The sequence below is a fragment of the Halichoerus grypus genome, chromosome 10, assembly GCF_964656455.1.
Source record: "Halichoerus grypus chromosome 10, mHalGry1.hap1.1, whole genome shotgun sequence".
NCBI lineage: Eukaryota > Metazoa > Chordata > Mammalia > Carnivora > Phocidae > Halichoerus > Halichoerus grypus.
The window spans coordinates 126,745,699-126,769,264 of NC_135721.1; the positions used below are offsets into that span (position 1 = coordinate 126,745,699).

General features: G+C 52.4%; 1 protein-coding gene across 1 annotated transcript in view; it reads right to left on the bottom strand.

The window, feature by feature from the left end:
- The window catches only part of PREX1 (phosphatidylinositol-3,4,5-trisphosphate dependent Rac exchange factor 1), a 175,966-nt gene that overhangs the window by 87,154 nt on the left and 65,246 nt on the right, over window positions 1-23,566 (bottom strand). The window contains exons 2-5 of the mRNA XM_036099072.2: window positions 16,678-16,749; window positions 12,815-12,937; window positions 6,081-6,185; window positions 825-926 (exon numbers count right to left, since the gene is read on the bottom strand). Coding sequence (XP_035954965.1) covers window positions 825-926; window positions 6,081-6,185; window positions 12,815-12,937; window positions 16,678-16,749 — 402 coding nt within the window. The remainder of the gene's footprint in view (window positions 1-824; window positions 927-6,080; window positions 6,186-12,814; window positions 12,938-16,677; window positions 16,750-23,566) is intronic.

Consider the following 23,566-nt stretch of genomic DNA (forward strand, 5'->3'; position numbering starts at 1 on the left):
GGTAGCCACACAAGCAGCAAACCCCCCCGGTCTGCGCTACCGAGACTAAATCAAAGATGAAGACAGCGGGTGTGTGGTTGTTTGTGCTGGGCCCATGCAGCAGCCCCCAACCTCTTCCACAAATAGCCAGAACTGTGATGAGGAGGTCCTGCATCCCCCACCCACGGGCTTCTGGCCCATGGGATCATATGATTCGTTGGGAGGTTGGAGCACATGACATAAGTCTGCACCAATTAGAGCTCATCTGCTCAGTGTGATTGGGTCAGGCGGGGAGCACCTGATCCTGGTATCAGCCAATCAGAACATAACACTGCCCAGCTCACTGCACTGGACCATGTCTCAACGATCAGAGCCCCACACTGCCCAGCTCCTCGCCATTGGGGTAAAGTCCAAGTCTAAGCACATGGCAGAAGGGTAAATGGCACAAGCAAAGGCTTCATGTAATTGGTTCAAATTAAACCACATGACTCGGGCCCAAACTGTTCAGAACATCACATTCTTCTGGCCACAGATGGCAAAGCCTGAGTGACTCTCAGGACTTATGTTGGAGCTACCAGAAGAGAGGTTCAGGCTTTCCCACTGCCCTTGAACTTGACGAGGTGCACGGCCAGAATAACACAGCCATCTGCTACCACACAGAATATAAAGCAGAACTGAACACAAAGAGGCAGGGTCCTGGTAGGATGCAGCCTGGCCCAAGGCCAGCGCAGTCCCTACACATCTCAGCTACTTGAACTAACAAGTTTTACTTTTCGAGTAAGCCAGTCAGAGCTGGGTCTTCTGTCGCTTCAAACACAGAGAAAGGAGTTGGGTGAGCGTCTCACCTTGAGGAGGAGGGGGTACTTGCAGATCCTCTGAATCGGAGACAGCAGGTAGCCCTCCAAAGGGATGTCCGTGGTCTTCCGGCCTCCCAGAAGCATGCAGCTCTGCAAACGGACAGAAGACCTTCATTAAAACTCGCCAGGGATTGCAAAGGGACTTGGCCACTTTCAAATAAGCAGGGGAAGCACTCTCAAAACACAGCTGCAGACTTCGGAAGCAATTAACCACACCTAGGGGAGATGGAAATATGTATATCTGTCACCCAGCACAAAGCCTAGATCAGGGCCTGGCAACCTGTCCTCCCTGGGCCAAATCCTGCCCGCTCCCTGTTGCGGTAAGCAGGGTCTCACTAGAACACAGCCACATCCTTTGTTTACATACCTGCACGTGCCTGCTTCCAAGCTACCGTGGCACAGCTGAGTGGTTGTGACAGACACCGAATGGTCACAACACCTGAACTGTTCACTATCTGGCTTTTTACAAAAAAGTTTGCTAACTCCTGGTCTGTAGGAACTACAGGAACTTTCACAGATACGCACCAGGAGACAGGAACGGGGACATTCAAAACTGTCTCGTTTGGAACAGCAAAAAATGGAAAGCAACCTGAACAGCCACCAAATGAAGGACGGAAAAAATATGCCTGTCGACTGACACATCGCCACACTCCATGGCGGTGGAAACGGGGGACCAGGCACACCGCAGAGCAACACGGGTGGACCTCACAAACAGAAGGATGTGGATGCTATGAACCCATTCACACAAAGCTTTTAAAAACACACACAACAGAACCAGGCATTGTTTGTGGAGAACACATCTGTAGTAAAATACAAAGACACAGATGGAAGGAAAATAAACCAAATTCTAACAGGGGTTGGTTCCCTCTGCAGAGGGAGGGTAACAGGATCTGGAAAATGAACTGAGTCCCCCACCGTAACCCCTCACCATCCTGTCCCGGGGCTCGCTATGTGCCCAGTACACGCATGCATGCTGATATGCACGCAGGAAGGAAGGAAAGGACAAACTAAGGAACGAGCGACCTGCCAACATGGCCCGCAGTCCCCGTCTTCCTCCTCGACACCGCGCGGGCAGACCGCAAATGACACAGGAACTCCTGGGGAAAAGGATTCTCATCCTATCACTCACTCGTTCACTCATTCATTTATTCATTCCGCAAATAAATATTGTGCGTGTACTATGGGCTGGGCACGGTTCCAAGCACTGGGGCACCTGCCCAACAAATCAGATACAAGTTCCCTGCTTACGTTCAAGTGAAAACAAGCCCAGAGAACATTTGCCCTGCGCCTACCACGTGCCAGGCCCTGTACCTCGTGCTCCTCACAGCCCCAGGATAAGCAGGGACATTTTCTCCCTCCCTCTTACAGACGGGAAACTGGCACACAGAAGCAAAAGGACGGGTCCGAGACTCAAACCTGCTGCCCTTCAGGGAGCTCGGGGGGCCCTCTGCTCGGAGAAGCAGAATCCCGGGAGCCCAGGTTCCTGCTCTGGCAGGAGCTGCCTGGCCCCCACCCCCGCATCTCCCCCGGGGCACAGATGGGGGATCGGAGCTGCGGCAGCTGGGAGATGCCTGGCCCCACACTGCTCACACTCAGGCCTTTGTCCTCCGAGCACTAGCTCACCATAAGCTGTCCTGAGGATGTCAGCTCCGGGCAGAGAGAGGGGAGCCTGGGGGTAGGGGAGCACTTTCCAGAAGCCCCCAGGACCCGGCGGGAGAAGGGCCTGGCTCTTTGTCCAGGATCAAGGGGTTTTCACATAACTGTCAAAGCTGCCAACTGCACTTCTCCCCAGACACTCCAAATTCTTGTTTCACGTTATTTTCATTTAAGGAAAAAAAAAAAGACAAACACACACAGAGCTGCCATTCACTATCCTAGCAAGATGACACTCCGAGCACAATGGGAAAAACTTGTGAAAATTATCTCTTTAAATTCTGCTCCTTCACAGAATTGACCTGGGTGAGATGTCACGCGATGAGCGCATTTAGTGCAAGTCGCTATATCCTGCAATAAAAGGTTTTTAAGAATCTCAGATCCCTTCCGATGCCTAAATGCTCCTTCTATTATCTGGCCTCTCGACTCTTCTGGTCTCACTTCCTGCTGCATTTCATCTCAGACTGTCCATTCCAGCTACCCTGGCCTTCTTGCTATTCGTCAAACACTCTCCTACCTCAGGGCCTTGGGACGTACAATTCCTCTACTTGGAATGCTTTCCTCCCAGATACTCCTTGCTTCTCTCTCTTACTTTACCAAAGTCTCTGCTTAAACACCGAAGACACGGTTTTCCCACAGACCGATCTAAAATAGCGACCACCACCCTAACTCCCTCCAACAGCCTGTCATCCTTAGCTGACTGTATTTCCTCCAGAGGACTTGACACCACACGATACAGCACGTAAGTTTCTCCTACTAGAATGGCTGCTCCATGACAGCAAGGCCTTTTCTTGCCTTGGTTACTGTCATCCCCCAAGATTTAGAATGAACGAATAAGTGAATAAATTACCCCCATTTTAAAGACAAGAAAACTGAGTCACAGGAAGATGAAATCCCCAACCTATCTCTCAGCAAGCACACAACACATCATGACTGGAAAGCCAGATCCTGTCTGTTCCCAACGCCTTAACATCCCATGATAGACTCGAGACAGCTCTTCTGCCAGTGGCCAAAAGCTGGGAGACACCAGCAGGGAGGGGGGAAGATGATGCATGGGCTGGCACAGGCCCCTCCCCGTGTCCTCCCCCCGTGTCCTTCCCCGGCGGGATCCGGCCCCGCTCAGCTGCTGCTAGGAAAACAGCAGCCTGGCCCATCGAGAAGACTGCAGGAGAGAGAGGAAGGAAGGAAAGAGAGAGTGGGCCCTTCCCTTTGCACACCCCTGCTAACACCATCCTGGCATCTCCTGCTTCCCAAGACCCAGCTGAGCCCAAGGGGACACCCCCAGGAAGAGAGGCCCTTGGCCAGCAGCCTAGAGCCTGGGCAGCAGGGACTACGGGACTCAAGGCAGCAGGTCGAACACGGAAGCGGGGCCGTGTGTGGTCTTGTGCTACATGACTTCATCTTTGCTTCTGGCCCTGACTCTTTAATGAATCTAAGTATAAAACTGGAAAGGTAAGAATGCAGATAAGAGCGGCCAACAGCATCAGTCCCGAACGCTAAGACGTCTGAGACCCATCTGCCCTTCTTCAGATGCTCCCTAAAAATGGACCAAGCAACACGAACGTACTAGTGAAGGAAACACACATTTTGAATCAAAATTCTGGAAATACTTTGTTGGAGACTGTGCATCAGGGAGAAGCACTGGTAAGAATTTTATTGTGTAGCTTAGCCCTCTGGGCATGTGGTTAACACTCCTTGTGCTCTGTTAGATGTTCTACTTTTGTGTGCCTTATTTTCTATGTGCTGCTGGGAAATAAAACCGTTCTTGGGGGTGGGGATGTTGGTCTTTGACTGAATGAGCTGGGGATTTAGAAGTGAGGGCTCAGGATTCAAACCCATGAGAAGCTCAATTGCTTTGGGAAGTCTCTTGAGAGACGTACTCCTGGGAAGTCACTTCAGATTTTAGAGTCATCAGAATCACCTGCTGGCAAGGGCTATGCAGTGTCCCCTACTGTATTCTTCCACGGCAACAGAATTTTCATCTGGGCACACAGCTGCATGCCCCAGCCTCCCCTGCAGCTGGTTGTAGCCACGTGGCGAGGTCCTGGATGTGAGCAGAAGAGATGTGTGCGGCTTCCTGCTGTGCCCTTAAAAGGAGAAGGGCAGGCCCTCCTTCCCACCCTTCCTGCACCCCACTACCCGGAAGGTGGAAGTAGCGAGAAGTCAACTTAGACCAGTGGATGAGTGCACAGCCCAGGGCACTGGCCCCTGACACTAGGGCCCCCATCCCAGCCTCAGACTGTCTACATCCACACTGTTACCATGACAGAGAAATAAACGTCTACCTTGTTTAAACCTCTGTTATTTGGGATGTCTGCAGAGCAGACAAATGTATACCTTAACTCACCCACAATAGACAGTGGCTGGTAAAACTCCAAGGAAATCACAAATGAGAACCTTTCTGCACAAGTGAAGCTCTCTGCAATTGTAGAGAAGACCTCCAGGGATGTCTGCTGTCTGGCCTGACCAATGTCTCTTCCCAACTTACTTGCACAAGTGCAAACCAACTGTCCTTTAGGCCTCCACCCCACCCTTGGAGCTGGTGGTATGGGTGGAGTTGACTCCGCCCCCCAGCTCCAGCAGCGACCAATCAGAGCAACAACCAAACCCTCCACCTACAGCAATTGGTTCAGGGATAAGGTCTTGAGCCAAGCTGAACCAATGAGCATCAGACCCAGGATTTTTGCTGTTAACTACTGAGAAAGGAGCTTTCCTATCCTAGAGCCTCTCTGCTATGAGAGGTGTAAGCACAGAGCTGCTGGAGGCCATGATGGTACCATGTGGGGAAGCCTCCCTGGGAATGGAGCCAAGGCAGAGAAAAGCAGAACCAAGAAACACATTCTTAATGACATATTGGCACACCTAGATTCTGCTGTGCCTGAAGCCCTCTTGGGTCTTAAACTTCCCAGAAAAGTGAACCCGTAAAAAAAAATTGGGGGGGGGCACCTGGGTGGCTCAGTCGTTTAGCATCTGCCTTCGGCTCAGGTCATGATCCCAGGGTCCTGCGATTGAGCCCCGCATCGGGCTCCCTGCTCGGCGGGAGGCCTGCTTCTCCCTTTCCCACTCCCCCTGCTTGTGTTCCCTCTCTTGCTGTGTCTCTCTCTGTCAAATAAATAAAGAAAATCTTTTAAAAAAAAAAATTTTTTTTTGGCATAAGCCAATTTTAACTGGATTTTCTTTCACTTATAATTAAGTAATCCTAACAACACAATCATTACTACTCTTGCTACCACTCTTAACAGGATCGTTACTTTAGATCAGGAATTGGCAAACGTGGCCCAAGGGCCAGATCCAGCCCGCCACCTGTTTTGTAAATAAGGTTTTACTGGAACACAGCCATGCTCACTCCTTTATGTATTATTTACGGCTGCTTTCATGCTACAACGGCAAAACTGCGTCACTGTGACCGAGAGCACGTGATGCAAAAAGGCAAAAATCTGGCCCCTTACAGAAAACATTTGGTGATCCCAGCGTTACCCCAGCTGTTATGCCCAGCTGACCCAGGCAACATGGGTCAGCGTGAAGCTTTCTTGTGCCCAGAGATCCGCAAGCCTGAAGCAGAGCAGAAGGGAGGGTGACAAGTAAACTTACCAAAAGGAAGGCGCGCACAGTGGGGATCTTGTTGAGTTCCACAAGCAACCGCAGGGCCTTCTCGTGGTTGCTACAGTATTCCTCATACACGCAGAACTTGTCCTTCTGCAAGACAAGGACAGAGTCTGTGGGAGAGAGCCCGTGGCAGGAAAGCGGACGCTCTGAGATGTGCTAATGCCTGGGCCAGCCTGGGAGGAGCCCCAGACCCTGAGCGACCACACAGCAGAAGGAACCTCAGGTAGGGGGGGTGCGCACTCACTGTGGGCCTCGCAGCCTCCACTCCTGCCCCAAGTCTGCACCCAGCAGCCTGAGTAACCTTTCAGGAAGCAGCACGGCCCAGGGCCCAGGGTCAAGTGCGCAGACTCAAAGCCAGCAGCCTGGGCTTGCGATCCTGGCTCTGCATTTCTAAGTATGAACTCGGCCAAGTTCCCTGGCCTCTCTGTGCCTCCATCTCGTCATCGGGAAGGTGGAGTTAGGAATAGTCCTTAATTCATGGGGTTGTTAGAGGGATTAAATGAGTTAAAACACAAGGCTTCAGCATATAGTAAGTGCTCAGTAAGTGTCCACCCTTAGCATTAAAGGGCAAGTCAGGCTGTCACGCCCCTGCTGAACACGCCCCGTGGTATTCTACTACACTATGAATGAAATCCAACACTTGATTATGAATTTCAAGGGCCAAATAATGTGACCCTGCCTTTCTCTGACCCCATCTCACTGGCCTTCTATCTACTCCTTGAATTTGCCAGCCTATTCCTACCTCAGGGCTTTGCACTTGCCATACCCTCTACCCAGAACATTCTTCCCCCCAAGCCTGGCTACGCCCCAACTCAGATCCTACCTCCTCAAACAACACCTGGACGACCCTAGCTAAAGTAGCGAGCCAGGTGTAACCGGGAAGGATTCAGGTTGTGTATCTGTCTATTCCCACAGAGCAGTCAGCTCCCCCCGCCCCCCCGGAGGCAGTGACCACCTCCGTCTTGTTCACTGAGGTATTCCCCGATTCTGGCATAGTGTCTGGCACACAGTAGGCCCTCAGTGAACATTCGCTAACTAGCTGGACTTTAAACACCTACTATGTGTGATGCCCTGTACGTATGAACCTGAAGAATCTAGAGAAGGCTCAGGAATCTGGGGGGGAAAGGAGATCCCTGGTCGCTGCCACACAGCAGTGGCAGTCTTGAGGCAAGGGGCTAGCTCTGCTGACCTCCAAATGCCCCTAAGCCCAAAGCTGGACTCTTGCCAATCTAGAGGTCACCTGTGGGTCTCCAGGTCTCTAACCATCAGCCAGGGCTTCCGGGACTAGCAGGAAGCTCTGCACTGAACATTCTCGGCTCCAAAAGGCTCACAGAACACCACCTCCCAACCTGCCAAACCCTAAACAAGGATGTCCTGGGTAAGGCCACTGGACAGGATGGGCTGACAGGCCTTGACCTTGGGCTGGGGGTTGGGCAGAAGATCCCAAGAAGCTAAGGAAGGAAGAGGTGGGTCTGCAAAGCAAGCAACTCATCTTGTCTCTAAACAAACCCCCAGTCATCCTGCCACTGGGTGGCTGCAGGAAAGAGCAAACCAGAGAGGAGGCAGAATGGGTTTCAGAATCAATAAGCCGCCCCAGCCCGCCCCGGCTCAGTGCTGGGGGCTGTGGGTGCACAACCTGGGCAGACACTCTCAACAGTGAAGGGCCCACAGCCAGAGCCGATGGCCAACACCGAGTGTGTGCTGAGCACTGAGTCACTGTCACACACTGCTCTCTTGGAATGCGGGGCCATTCATCCACTCCTCACAGTGACCTGACAGGTAATGACTCTATGTGCCCCAGTGGCACATGGGAAAACTGAGGACAAGCCACGGGCCCGAGGGCTCACGCCTGCTGAAGTGGCAGCACCAGGACTCGACCTCTCAGAACCCCTCACTCCAGGTCATGGCAAAAGATGGGGATGGGAGGAGAAGGCCAAAGGGGGACGAATCGCAAGCCACAAATCCACAAACTAAGCTCAGAGGGGAACTGCAGATAATGATGAAAAGCTCAGAGTGACTCTAGAACCAGACCACCTGGGTCGGAAGCCCAGGCCCGTGCTCCCTGAGTAGCGGGGGACCTTGGGCAGGCTGCTTCACCTCTCTCTGCCTCGGTTCCCTCATCTACAAAACAGACATAACGACAGCCCCCCACGACTTGAGCGGCTAGTGGCTTAAATAATCCATATGCGGAATGAGGAGGACAGTGCTGCAGACACAATGGACTCCAGAGAATATTTCAAAAGCCTCTAAAAGTATTGGCTACACACACAGCCAATAATCATGAATCAATAGAGAAAAATACCAAAACCAACAACGTCACAATGACCCAGGACGAACAAACCTGACGCGTACTCCAAGGAGCGGCCAAATGCTCTGAAATATCACAACACACAAGCAAGGTGCTCCAGACACCACGACCAATGTCAGCATGCACACAGAAACACACCCCGCGTCACCGACGACTGTCTGCCTCACCCAGTGTCTGCAGATACACAGGAAAGGGGAAGGGGGGGGACCCCAGCATCCCCCACACTGCCCACACAGAACTCCTTCCGTTCCTACTATCTCCAATGAGCCCAGGGGACCATTGAGGCCAGTGGAGACTGGTCAGGAGAAGTCTGTGCAGGGGTTCACTCAAGCAAGGAAAAAAGATGTGAACGGGGGCGCTGCCAGACGTACGTGGATCCAGGCCTCCGCTGCAGACCATGGTGAAGTGGGCTGCAGAGAAGGAAGGGCCTTTCTGGGTGAAGGTGACAGGAAGCGGCCTGCCTGGAGCCTGCTCCTGCAGAGAAGGTCTATGGGGCCCTACAGCAGGGGCTGGGCTCCCAGTGCAGGCACAGGAATGACGGCAGGAGGTCCCAACCGTATGCAAGTAGCTTTAGGGGGGTGTGGGGGGGGAGTGCTCTGCTCTGCAGAGCCTTAACTTTCCCGGGGCCCACAGACCCTGCTATCAGTCCTGTATAGATAAGCCAACAGAGCCTCCATGGGCCTATCAGCAACAACCTTGTAAGTCCAAGTGCAAGTTCTCCAGCCAGGTACAGAGTCCGGCTCCCCAGGCTGCCAGCTCTGTGGCCTTGGGCAAGGTATGTCAGGTTTCGGAGCCCCTGCATTCTTGTCCATAAAGTACAGACAACAGCAGTCTCTCCACCATAAGGTGGTTGTGAGGATTATCACGTGAATACACCGTTAAGTGCTGAAAATGGAACGCAGCAAGGGCTCACTAAGTATCAGCTAGTATTGTTGCTATTGTTATCTGGGCTGCTATTACTACCACTATTAGGACTTAAACAAATTCATTATCCCACGGTGAACAGGTCTATGACAGGGTGGGGCAGTGGGTGGGTAGGTTCTGATGGTGGGAAAAGAGGCAGGCAGAGTGGGGAGGAAGGGAGCTGAGTGGGTTCGCAGGTTTAGAACAGGCCACCAGGGAAAGGGACTGGACAGAATCTGGGAAATACGGTAGGCCCTGACCCCCGGTACGTCTTACTCCTCAGCTGTGCACTGTCCATCTCGCCCCTCTCCACCACCCCCCACCCGCATTGTGAGCTCCATGGGGGCGGCCTTTGCATCTGCTGGGGTCACTGGTGTAGTCCCAGTGGGGACTGGAGTCCCCGGCAGCGAGCAGGCATCGTGAATGAAAGCAAGAAAGCACAAGGAGGAACTGAGAGGGGCCCAACAGGCCTCACACCGGCCCCGTGCTTCTTCCAGATGACCCTGGTCTACCGCAACTACAGCCTTGGCTCTTGGCTGGACCATGTCTTGTTTTACCCACCCAGCAGCCATTCCCCCCCGTGCCGGTCGTGGCCCCCAAGTTTTCCCCTGGGAACTACCTCCTCCACTCGGAGCCCACTGACCCAGCTCCACTCCCAGGCACCGAAGTGAGCATACGACCCAGGCCAAACCAATCAGAGAGCTGCCTGTCCTGGCAGCAGTGGCCATGTGACCCAAGCTGGGCCAAGGACAGCCCTCAAAGACTCATGCTGGAATTACTGTGAAGAGAAGCTCCCTTTGAACTGTCACTGCAAGCTGGGAGAGTGTCAGCCTGAAACCGTTGAGGGCCACCTCTGCCACCCTGTGAGGCATAAACCCCCCACCCCTCAAGAATGAAGCCAACACAGAGGAAATTAGAGCCCAAAGATACAGACCAAGTCCTGCAAACACCATATGGGGCCCTGGATCCAGCTATGCCTAAAGCCCACTCACTGGAATATTTCATTTGTATGAGTCATAAAGTCTTTTGTTTGTTTGTTTAAGCCTATTTGAATTGGTGGTTTTGTCACTTGCAATGAAGACAGTCCTAATAAATGCACACTCTGAAAGGGGGAAGACAATGAAAAGTTGGACCCAAGCCTGGTGAGGTGACAGGGTCTCCCTGTCCATCTCCATCTGTACGATGAAGAGGTTGGGCCAGAAAGCAGAGGCAAATCTGTTTATTCTCACATGCCGACCCCAATCGATGAGGAGCACTGGCTGGAACACTGGTGAGAAGAATTCTGGAGCTCCCCCTGGGGAGCCCAGAGGCAGAATGCTGTGACTGATTAGCAATGTCTGCCATGGCTACAGGAGAGGGGAGTAAGTGAGTGATGAGATCGCTGCAGGTTTGTCATTCCTCATCCCGAGCCCCTTCTCAGGTGCGCTCTGCAATGTCCTCCTCTCCTTCAGCTTGCGAAAAGGGCAGGGGACCAAAGGCTTGAGGCTAGGAGAGCTTAAATTTAGCAAATGGCAACACCCCTTCCTCAAAACCATGCCCAGCTCCATCACCCCCCTGTCCTTTCATTGAGCCCAATCCCCGCTGTGTCCCAGGCCTGGGACCCCACAGACATGGAAATGCTGCTTTTGCCAGCTAAGAGCCCAAGCGTTCAATTTCCTCCTAGGGGCTTTGATTGCTGTGCCAAGAAGAAACGGACAAGCAGCTGTGCACACACAGATGTGGCGGGTGGGGAACATGTGGCTGTGGGTTTGGCCTGCGAAGCAGGAGAAGTACGCAGGTGCCCACTGGGGACAGCTGGGGAAGAGGGGCAAGACCCCGGAGAGGGCTCCAGGATTGTCAGAGGTGACGGCTGTTGTCCACAGCTACCCAGGGGGTGACACATGCTCCACGGAGGCCATCTGCCCCAAACCACTCACTTCACACCCAAAACACTGAGACTCAGAGAAGGGACGGAGCTAGCCACGTAGACATCACCTCCAGCGCGGACGGGAGCATGAGTTCCAGGTCTCACTTTTGCAAGGGTTTCCCCAACTTATCGTCCGCCTATTCACACAGCTCGGGATATGCAGACCGTATGACCTCCCTGCTAAAAACCTACAACTCTTAGAATAAGATCCCTGTGGGATCTGCCCCCATGGCGTCCCTGCACTCCCTCCGTCACTCACTCGGCTCCGGCCACACCGGGCTGCCTGCCTTCCTCCCAGGTACGTGCCTGTTCCCAGTCTGGCGCCGCTGCCCTTGCTCGTCTCTCCCTCTGGAATGTCCCTCCCCAAGATCATCCCATTTCACCAGGTCCAGAGGCCTGCCCTGACCAGGGCTGCCAGATAAAACACGACGCCGAGTTGAGTTCAAACTTTCAGATGAACAACAAATCATTTCTTAGTATAAGTACGTCCCAAATAGTGCATGAGACATACTTATGCTAAAAAATTATCTGTCGTTTACCAAATGTACTCAGATGTCCTGGGTGCTCTTGTGCGCTCACTCTAGCAACCCTGCCCCTGACTTCCCAATTTCAAACATCCTCGAGCAGAGTCACTGCTTGCCACATCTGTATTTTATATTCTTCACAGCCCATGTCACCATCTGAAATGGCCTCCTCCATTTCTCCAGCCTACGAGCCTCAGGGCAGCAGGAACAAACCCGTCCTATATAGGGCAACATCGTCAGGGCCAAGTACAGTGCCTGGCACCCAGTAGGTGTTTAATGCGTATTTCAGGAGACTTATCATCTAAGATGGTGAAAAATATAAGCCCTGGGGCCAGATTACAGTGGCTCTCTCACTGGCTGTGTAATCTTGCATTAGGACTCACCCCCTCTGGGTCTCAGTTCCCCTACTTCCAAAGTGAGAACAATCATAGTACACACTGTTGAAGGCTGTTCTGAAGTTTTAATGAATGAAAATACGTAAAGCACGTCGAACAGTGCCCAGCACAAAGAGAATGTTTGTGCCAGTTTGCGATGAACTCGGTAGTTAGTGGCTGGGTTTTAGGGGGCCCACATCTCCCTTCCTTCCTCAGCCATCCCCTCACTATTCCAAGCAACTTGGCAATCCTGCAGGAAGACAGAGGCTATTATGAAAAGCCTCAGCCTCTCTGACCAGCAGCTGAAGTGGGACCCTAAGATACCCCCATGGGTGAGGGGCTGGCCGAGCCGGGACTCGCCCCCAGGTCTGTCTGACCCAAGGCCACCCTCTTGGCACGGGCTACCCCTGTTGGTCACTCTGCAGCAGAAGGGCCCTGCCAGACCAGGAGGTCAGGGGAACCCCAGGACACAGCCATTCAGCAAGAAGCCACACTGTCCGTGGCACTGAGGGGAGGGGGAGCCCACTAAAAATACCACGAATCTGCTGGGCCCGCACTGCTTCCCATTGCTCCTGGGGGCAGAGGCTGGGCCTGTCTGCCACCTGCCACTCCATGTCCCAGACAGGTCTGCCTGGGGGAGCTGGGGAAGAAACCCACTTCCCCAAAGCCACAGCCTCCGACAGGGGCTGGGGCATTGTACTCACGAATTTTAAGAAAACATTCCCAAGTTCATGCTGAGACTGAGGCTCAGGATGTAAACAGTACTCCAAGGCTGCCAAGAAATCCTTATGAACTTCCAAGATGTCTTCGATGTTTGAGAACAGGACCTATGGGGAAAAGGGAGGCCCAAGGATCACGTTAATCAAGGCATAGGGGGAGAGCAAAATCAAGCAAAAACAAAACAAAACAAAAAAAACATAACCCCCAGTGCGGATGAGTATATAATGATGCAACAGGCACTCTGATACACTGGAGCCAGTTTCCCCCTAGTAAAAGTAATGCTAAAACAAAATATGGCCAACGTTTATTACGCGGGATTAATGCCTAATCCTGTGCTAAGAACTTTACGCGCATTTATGGCACCTAATGCTCACTGTAACCCCATGAGGTAGAGACTACTGTCATTCCCCATTTATAGATGAAGAGCAGGGACACAAAGTATATTAACATTCTCAAGGTCACATAGTCCAGGAAGCAGCAGAACTGAAGTTCACACTCAGCATGCAGAGAATTTTATATTAAGACATTCATCACAGTTTTCATCATGGCTAGACAACCAGCATGTCCAATCATAAGGCTGATTTTTAAAACAATGAGGGTACTTCCACGCACCTATTAAATGATGTGGCAGAAGAAAATACGGTAGGGAAAGATGTCCAAAATATGCTGTGTAAACTTGCACAATATGTAATATGAGGGCCTTTTTCCCCATATGAATCTACAGTTTGAAATGCACATACAATCTGACCCAGCAATTCTACATTTTAGAATTCAGCCTGTCAATCAGTGGTCTCCAAACAGGGACAATTGTGTCCCCCAAGGGACGTCTGCCAATGTCTAGGGACATCTGTGGTCATCACAAATGGTGGGGAAGGATGCTACCAGCATCTCCTAGGTAGAGGCTAGGGATGCTATTAAACACCTTACAATACACAGACAGCCCCCACAGCAAAGAATTATCCAGCCCGAAGTGTTAATAATGCCAAGGTGAAGAGCCTGGTGGATAGACGAGGACATATGACAGCCTTATTTGCAAAAGCAAAAAAACTGGGGAAAAAGGCAAATGTCCAAAGGGAGAGTCATCAAATAGTTAAATAAACTGGACTGGTTATAATTAAATAAATTCTACATGCCGAAATACTATGCAGCCTATAAAAAGAACCTGCAGCTCTGTATATATGGATATGGAATCCAGGAATGATCCTGAATATACATTATTAAGTGAGGGGGAAAAAATCATGGTGCCAAGCAAGATTCCAGCATGGGCCCATTTGTGTTTACAAAAAAAAAGGATGGGGGCGCCTGGGTGACTCAGTCAGTTAAGCATCTGCCTTCAGCTCAGGTCATGATCTCAGGGCCCTGGGATCGAGCCCGGTGTCAGGCTCCCTGCTCACTGGGGAGTCTGCTTCTTCCTCTCCCTCTGCCCCCCCTGAGCTCATGCTCTCCGCCCCCCACAAATAAATAAAATCTTTTAAAAAAATAAATTTAAATTTAAATTTAAATTTAAAAAAAAAAAAGTCCATTCCTCTCTAGGCAGGCAAAAGCAGAGACTATCTGAATGTAGAGTCAAGCTGGTAACTGCAGGGATCTCTGGGAAAGAAAACTAGGAAGACTTTCATTTACTTACTTAAGGTCCTTTTGAACTGCATAAATTCTTTTCTCCTTCTTTTTTAAAAAAGAGGTGCATTTTTTTAATTTAATTTTGAAGAAGGTACCCACATGGTTCAAAAACTAGAACACAATACAATGGAATCCCTCCCCCGACCCATCCCACTGGGGCTCGCAGCAGGGGTAACCCAGTGTTATACAGGTTTCTGGTTCCCTCTAGGGTTTCTAACTCGTTCATTCCTTCAGCAAATACTGACTGAGCACCTGCTGTGTGCCAAGCACAGTTAGAGGCCCAGGGGGACACAGCAGGGAACAAACAAGTGCATGCCTCCATGGAGGTGACATTCTAATGGATGGGGACAGACAACAAAGAACCAAAACAGAGTGTTGGGGGGGGGGGGTCAGAAGTACTAAAGACAAAAGTAAAATAGGAAGAGAGTCCCAGGGCCAGGTAGAGGGCCAGGGATAGTCACTCTGAGAAGGTGACATCTGAGTCAAAGACCTCAAGGAATGAAGACCAACCCCACGGACCTTTGGAATGAGTCAGCAGAGGGAGATGGCCTGAGGGTGGGCAGGGAAGGCAGAGGGGTGGAGACCATTCCTCCAAGGCTGCTCTGTGAAAGAGCCAGGAGTGTCCTCCACCTCTGCCTCCCCCTGGGGGACACTCATCAGGGAGGTGGCTGGAAGAACCACCTGCACTATCTGGTAATGTTTCTCTCTCTCACCCTTTGCAGTTCACATGGTTAAATCGGCTTATGTTAAAGACAGACAGGATAGATCTACTGCCGTACCTCCTTCAATGGACGGCTGCAAAATTTCAAAATAAGTATCTGTCTCCCAAAAGAAATGAGAGCCTGTGTCCACTGAAAGGCATATATAAGAATGGTCATAAAAGCCCAGAATTGGAAATAACTCAAATATCTGTCGACAGAAGAACGGATGGTAAATTATGGGACATTTGTACTATGGATTACAACCCAGCAATTAAAGAGACTGAATCATAGCCACACATAACAACGTGGGCAAATCTCACACACATACCAGTGAGCAAAAGGCACTAGATGTGAAAGAGCTCACTTTTATAAACAATTCACAAACAGGCAAAACTAATCAGTGGTTCATCTTTGGGGAGTGGGCATTTACGGGGAGGGGGACACAGAGGAGCCCGCGGGGGCAGGAAATGCTCCATCTTCATTGCGGTTGTGTTCATAGGCGTGTTCATATGTGAAACTGCTTCACGTTTGACACTTAGGATGCACCCTTTACTCATTAAAAAAGGAGTCCTAGCTCATTAAAAAAGGAATTTTTTAAAAAACTATAATGAGTTACAATTCAAAATTCTAATAATTTTTAAATTGCAGTAAAGAAATAAATTGTGAGAAATACACATAATAAATAAACAGCAGGTCCTCAGTAAGTATTTGCTGAACGAAGAATACATGCATGCATAAAATACTTAAATCCCAGCGCTGTCAGGGACCACCAGCCAGGCAGTGAGACCTGAGCGGGTCTCTTTACATCTAAAGCCTTAGCTTTCTTACCCAAAAAACTAGACTCAGGATTATCCACTGTAAGGTTCCTGTCCAGACTAACCGAGACATGTGGGGAGAACATCCTGTTGGACCAAGTCCTTCATGTGCTACACAAGTCAGGCATTTCTGACACCCACCCCACGCTGCCCCCCGCTCTCCCCTTGGACCGGGACCACGGAGCCCCAAGAACTAAAGGCAGCTTCCCAGAGAGTGAGGTCACGCTAGAAAGCCAGGCCTGGGGAGTGCAGGGGCCTCCGCCATGCACACAGAGGGCCTATTGACGTCCTCCCGAAACTCCCCAGAGCCACAGCCAAGGCGAAGGCCGGACCCAATTACTCAACCGCTCTGCCTCGACACTCACTGCCCAGTGCAGGGGCACAGGCCAGGGCTGCCAAGAGGGCAGCTGGAGGTGCCAAGGCTCCCAGGGGCGCTTGGGAAGGGATTTTCCACTGGCTCCACGCCAGGGGGTCTGGCACAGAGAAGGCTGGAAGCCAGGATGGCCGTGGTGAGCAAGGAGACACAGCCTTGAGTTGGCTGAGTCCTCCTGACGTCCGCCAAGCACAGAGCCCCCGGGGGCTGCAGGGAGCAAGCTGTGGGAAGGCAAAGCCAGCGGTCAGCAGGGTGGGTGCGCCTCCCACTCTGCCCTCTGAGCCTCGCCCCTGGAGGAGCAAGGACAGTCTGCAAAGGGGCTAGCCAGCAGTCCACACCTTGACGTTCTCCTCGGTGAGGCCCTTCTCGACTGAGTCCGCCACGTTCTGCCGGATGCGATGCAGGAATGCCTAGAGGAAGAGAAGCAAGGAGAGGTGAGCATCCAGGCCTCTGATCTCCCGGGGATGGCCCAAAAAGGAGGGCCACAAGTTCCAATGCCACCTAGGATGGACACAGGAGACACCATGGTCCAGGGACGTGGGCAGGGAATAAGGAAAAACCTACCTAGCTTCTGCATTAAACACACTGGAATACCCCTCCCCCCCATCCGGGCAGCAAATGTTTACTGAGCAAGTCTTACCCCCCAGGCCCTGTGCAGGAACACGGCAAAGCCTTCTTACCCTCAGGGAGACACACTCCCATCTGCTTCCTCACCCACGGGTCTCTCTCAGGCCATAATTCATTTCCCTTCTTTCCCCCGCCCTTTTCCAAAAATTTAACTTCTAAATAATAACACATTCAAATGGTTCAAAAGTCAAAAATATAAAGAGTCAAAAATACGAAAAGCCTCTCTCCTACACCCCGGGCCCCAGGGTATCTAGCCCCTCCCCACCTCCCAGGGGAACCACAGCTCCTAGTGTCTTGGGCAACCTTCCAGAGAATCTTCATGCAAAACTAACAAACGGGGATCTATATACTTATACACATACGCACACACGCACACGTATTCTTATTTTTCCCCTTTTTTACACACCAGAAAAATAGCAGCATACCCAGGACATGCGGCACCTGCTTTTCCCACTTAATCCTAGTTTAGAGATCATTCCTTTCCTTCACGGGGAGCATCTTCATTCTTTTTCATAGCTGCCCAGGACCCTGCTGCATGGACGGACCCCAGCTGTCCTGCCACTTTTCTCAGGGGCTCAGAACAGAGACGTCATCTCTGTCCTCTGCAATGTGACAGACAACGATGAAGGGACGGAGGTGCTGGGGACCGCGGGGAGCTGGCAAACACGTCCCACCCAAGGGGGATGGCTGCTTCTCCCCTCCAAGTGCAGTCAGGTGGGAAGCCGGCGGGCCCAGTACCACCAGATGTTCTGGGATTTTTTTCAATAGAAGCCAGAGATTAAGATTTTTTTTTTTTTAAGCAAAGTCTCCCAGTTTTTAAATATTGGCAAAATATTGGTGGTTTTTGTGAGGAACTGGATTTTAGGGGTCGAGCATGACAGCAGGGGCACCAGAATGGAGGGGTGCAGCTGCGCTGAGAAATGACAAATGATGGTGGCCTGGCCCCCGTGTGGGTGGGACGGAGCAGGCATCAGAAAATCTACTGACAAGAACGTGGCGGGGAGGCGGGGGGGAGATGCACCCGAGGGAGACTGAGGCCTGTCCCACACAGCAAACTCTGACTGGTCTGCCCCCACTTGAGGACCTGGACCCAAGCTGACCTGGCATCAGCTCTAGGACATCCCCTGTGAAAATGACTTCACGGGCCTGTCACGGCCACAGGGCCACGAGGAGCTGCGGTGGCCCATCGGCTGCCCTCCCTGCCACAGCTGATTACAGCGATGGGGATCTGCACGCTGTCCCCGCCACAGAGCCCGGCTGCTGGTTAATTAAGAGTGTGTCTCCCGTGCCCATGCTTGTCTGGGGAGATCTCCGAGTGGCGGGGAGACAGAGGGGACAGCCCAGGATGGAGGAAAGCAGGGGCAGGCAGGCCAAGAGGAGGCTGGCCTTCCACAGATGGCTGTCAGATCCTTTTCCATCACCCAAGCGATGTCGGTGGCTGTCGCGGGGCGCCGGCCACCGCAGACTCTGCCCTCCTAGGAGGCGGTGCGCTGGTGCCTCACGCAGTGGGTCATGGGGAGGAAAGCCGAGGACACACAGCCAGGCACAGCCATCCCCACCAGTCCCCTCGGCCCATGTTTAAGTCCCCAGCCTGGACTTCTCCCCTGAAGACTCCACATATTCCACCTGGATGCCGAGGGGCATCCAAAACCTAGTTCCTGATCCCCCCTCCCAACCCACACCACCCGGCACCGCTGGCTGCCGGCAGCTCCAGCCAAAACCCCCCAGTTGTCCCAGTCACCCTCCACGCCCCTCTTTCTCTGGCACCCCACTTCTATCCATCAGCAAATTCTATCAGCTTCACCTTCAACAGGTATTAAAAATCCAACCTTGGGGGCGCCTGGGTGGCTCAGTGAGTTGGGCATCCGACTCTTGGTTTCCGCTCAGGTCATGATCTCATGGGTCATGGGATCGAGCCCCGTGTCAGGCTCCACGCTGGGCGGGGAATCTGCCTGAAGATTCTCACTCTCCCTCTGCCCTTCCCCCTGCTTGAGCATGCACCCTCTCTGTCTCTCTGTCTCTCTCAAATAAATAAATATATCTTTAAAAAAAAAAAAAATCCAACCTCTTCTCTCCACCTCCATGGCCACCCTTGCCCCAGTCCAAGGCACCATCTTCTCCCGCCTAGACTAATGCAATCACCTCCTCCCTGTTCCCCCTCATTGCCCCCAAAGTCCTTTCTCCACACACAACCAGAGGAATCCTATTAAATATGTAAATCAGATCCTGTCAATCCACAGCTTAAAATTCTCCATGGCTTCCAACTATGCTTAAAAACAAAAACGAAACAAAACAACAACAACAACAACAAAGAATCCTTCCGCAGCCCATAAAGCCCCCCATGATCTTGTCCTAGTTAATCTCTCACCACACCTTCCAGCACCACATCACTCCACACCTCAACAATCTTCAGCCCCACCATCATTCTATTTCTTCCATCTGCCAGGAGACATTCCTGCCTCAGGACCTCCGCACATGCTGCTCTTACTAGCAGGTATTCTCCCCAGCTCCGCCATCCTTCTCATCCTTCAGGCCTTAGTTCAAATGTCACCTCCTCCAGGAAGCCCTCCTTGTCTTCATACACTCCCCACCTTCCCATCTTGCATTAAAAGTCCATTTGACAGGGCGCCTGGGTGGCTCAGTCGTTAAGCGTCTGCCTTCGGCTCAGGTCATGATCCCAGGGTCCTGGGGTCGAGCCCTGCATCGGGTTCCCTGCTCCACGGGAAGCCTGCTTCTCCCTCTCCCACTCCCCCTGCTTGTGTTCCCTCTCTTGCTGTGTGTCTCTCTCTCTGTCAAATAAATAAATCTTTAAAAAAAAGAGAGAGAAAAGAAAAGAGTGAGGTTAGGCAATCTACATCAGCCAAGATAAGAAGGGAGCATGGTTGGAATGAAACCTTTACCCCAATCCAACAATAAAGGCCAGGTCTGGAAAAACTGACAGTTTGTGTTTAAACCAGAGATCCTCCTCTTTCCTGCTGTGTAACCTCAGGAAAATGCATTAGCCTCTCTGAGTCTCAGTTTACGATTCCCAAATAGGGGGATCATAGCAATACCGCCCTACCTTTCAGAATGTAATAGGATAAAGTGAATGGAAGCTCCGTGCGGGCAGGGGCTTGCCTCTCTTCCCAGCTATACCCCCAGGGCCTACAGGAGTGCCTGGCACACAGCAGGGGCCTGCTGGAAGCTTGCTGACCTTTCCTTTTAAAGGGCCACGGGGCCAGGGGACAGGAGCTCCTGGAGGATGCCTCAGCTGGGCAGTGGCACTGCCGGGAAGGCCGGCCTCCAGCCTCCTGATCAGGAGGGAGACAAAGGCCCGCTAGCCCAGCACCGCTGGGGACAGCAGGAAGCTGGGAGTGCTGGCCTAGATCGGGGCTTCCTGTCCTGGTTTCCTCGAGCAAGCAAAGCCACCGCTATTGTCCTGGGACAATGACAGGCTCGGGCCACCCACAGAGGAGCCACAAACAGGCCGGCATGATGGGCACAATGGGCAGCTCATGACCCGGAAAGAATGGGTAGGCAGGGGCTCTGGGCCCAGCCCTTGCGCGGCCCAAGGCACGACCGGCTTTTCCAGGCGGTGCCAATACCCTCCGTGCAGGCGGCATGGTTAGAATGACCCTCGGGGGCAACTCCGGGTCCAAGCCTTGACAGCTCTGGAACACTCGGCCAAAAGCAGCTCTGTCTTGGGAACCTCCCTTAGAGATGAGGCCATTCTCAGGATTCCCAGGGCTGCCTGAGACTCTGCTTTGGCCCCGCAATCTCTGTCGGTCGGTGCTGCCGGCCCCCACACCTGCCCAAGTCCCCCCTCTGCTTTTGGTGACGATAATGATGGAATACGTAAAGGATTTAGAAAAGGATAGAGAAAAACCCAACCAACACCCACAAACTCAGCGTTGGCAAATCTTAGCATTATCCCAAATTTGCTTTAAACCATTCTCTAAAAGAAATTCATCAAATCTGGGGGAGGTGCAGCCTGGGAAGGGGCACAAGGGAGCCCTGGGAGGTGCTGGGAATGTTCTATTACTTGATCTGAGCAGTGGTTACACAGGCCAATGCATATGCAAAGCCTCCTCGGGGTGTACTTTATCCGTGTACCGTGTGAATATCAAACCTCAGTGAAGAACAAGAAGAAATGAATCACCACAGAAAGAGGTGACCCACCTAAGCACCTGCCCTCCCGCAAGGCACCCCTGCCCCCGTCCTGGATATGGTGCCCACTTACCATGCACATGTGAACGGACAAGCAATAAAGAACACTGTTCTGCGTGTTTACTTCCACATTCATCCACATTGTTACGCGTGCCTGGCAGCACCTGTCACCCGGACCCCACCCACGTCCCTGAGTCCTTACCCCTGGGGTGCACGCCAGCACCCCTTCCAGCTGCCGGCCCCCCCTTCTCGGAGCCTGAGGGCCCCCTCCCAGGGCAGGGCAGGCCAGGCAGACAGATGAGAAGCCTGAGGCGCATGACCCATGCCACTTCCCCAGTGGCCCACAGTGGCAACCTGCTTGACGACACACCTTGCGTGGCCACCTTCCGTCCCCTACCTCAGTCCCTCACTTGGCTATTGGTGGTCCCTCGGTGCTTCCTCCCAAAGAAACTCCTCCCCCCTGAATCAGTCTCTGGATCTGCTTCTGGGCACCCCACCCACACTAAGATCTCAAGTTGTTCACTTTGTTGCTGAATACTTAAAAAGTATAGCACCCACGATCATGAGGCAGAAGTTTAGGTTGTTTCAAATGTCCTTCCGATTAACAATGCTACAATGAGTAGCAGGTCCGTGGGGCCCAGGTGCTCCAGATCCTCCAAATGTACACCTAGATCTCCTGAGGTACAAGCACGCAAGTCCCTCCAGATGTGTACCAGGTGTGGAATGGTTGGCCAGATGTTAGAGACATGTTCAACTTGACTAGTTAACGCCAAACAGCTCTGACATGATCGCACCCACATACACTCCAACCAGCAGCGGATGAGAGTCCCCACGACTCCACACCTGGGACAAGATCCACGTGCTCTCATTCTTTCATGTAACAAACATGTGCTGAGACTCACACGGTCCCATCATTAGTTCATTTTGAACCCCACAATCAGCTTTCGGGGTAGGTATTTTGGTCCCATTCTACAAATAAGAAAAACTGAGGCCCAGAGGGTGAGTAACCTAGAGGAAGTCATCTAGCCAGAAGTCAACAGAGCCAAACCTGAGCCCAGGACTGTGTGACTCCCGCTTGCTGCTCAGACGGGACCACAGAGGCTGCTCATTGGGCCCAAGTGTCTCCAGGGCTCCCAGACACAACATGATTGATTAGTGATTTCCACCACAGCTATGGCAATGGCGGGGCTAGCAGGGCTGTGTGTTTGCCATCTCCAGAGAGCTCCTACTGCACGGAGGAAACCGGGGAGCACGAGAGGCACTCATCTGAGGTCAAGCAAAAGGTTAGTGATAAAACACAGATCAGAACCAGGTATCCTGGGGCTCCTGGGTGGCTCAATAGTTAAGCGTCTGCCTTCGGCTCAGGTCATGATCCCAGGGTCCTGGGATCAAGCCCCGCATCGGGCTCCCTGCTCCGCGGGAGGCCTGCTTCTCCCTCTCCCTCTGCCCCTGCTTGTGTTCCCTCTCTCGCTGTGTCTCTCTCTTGTCAAATAAATAAATAAAATCTTAAAAAAAAAAAAAAAAAGAACCAGGTGTCCTAATGGCGGGCTCACACCTGCCCCACCTTGCCTTGGAGTAGTGGTTCCCAACTCAGAGGTAATCGTGCCTTCCGGAAGAGAGGACAATGTCTGCAGGTTCCTGGGGTTGTCACCACAGGGAGGGGAGTGCTACTGCGTAGAGATCACGGATGCTGCTAACCATCCCGCAAGGCCCGGGACGGGCCCCACAGAGATGTATCTGGCCCCAAATGTCAGTAGCGCCAAGGGAGAGTAACCCATGCCTTAGAAGAGGCGCTTACTAAAACCCAGAAAGATAAGATGCTGCAGGATGAGGGCTCCTCCCACCCCTCGCTCAGCTACAGGAGCTGGTCTCCTTTTGTCCCGGGAACACAGCGAGCCTGTCCCCGCCCAGACCTCTGTGGTGGTTTCTCTGGGCCTAGGGAGCCTTCTTCCCAGACATTCAACTAGCACGGGAGACCCCCCCTCAGGGAGGTCTCCTCTTAGACCCAGAGAAAGGAGGGTCTTGCCACATTCCCCACAGCCATCCGAACCCTGTCACCCTTCCCAGAATCGATCACTGTCGGCAGTGGCCTCATCGACGGAGTTATGTGTGTACCTCACTGTCTGGGAGCATCGCCCCCGCAGAGTGGGAGCGGTCTCAGGGCAGAAGGCGGTTTCATTCACTGCCGGCTCCTTAGCCCACAGCAGGTGCTCAGCAAAGGTGTGGAGGAGAGGTGGGACGGGGAGAGAAACTGAGGAAGGGGGGCCCAGAAGAGGCTCTAGAAGTAACCGGTACAGAATTGGGAGTACTGGAATAATAACAGTAATAATAGTAATAATAAAACATTTACTACTGTTTGTTATTACCATCCCTTACATCTTGGGGCCCTATTATGCGCCAGGTGCTGCGCTAAGCGTTTTAATCCTCAGGTAATCATAGCAGGAAGGTCCTATT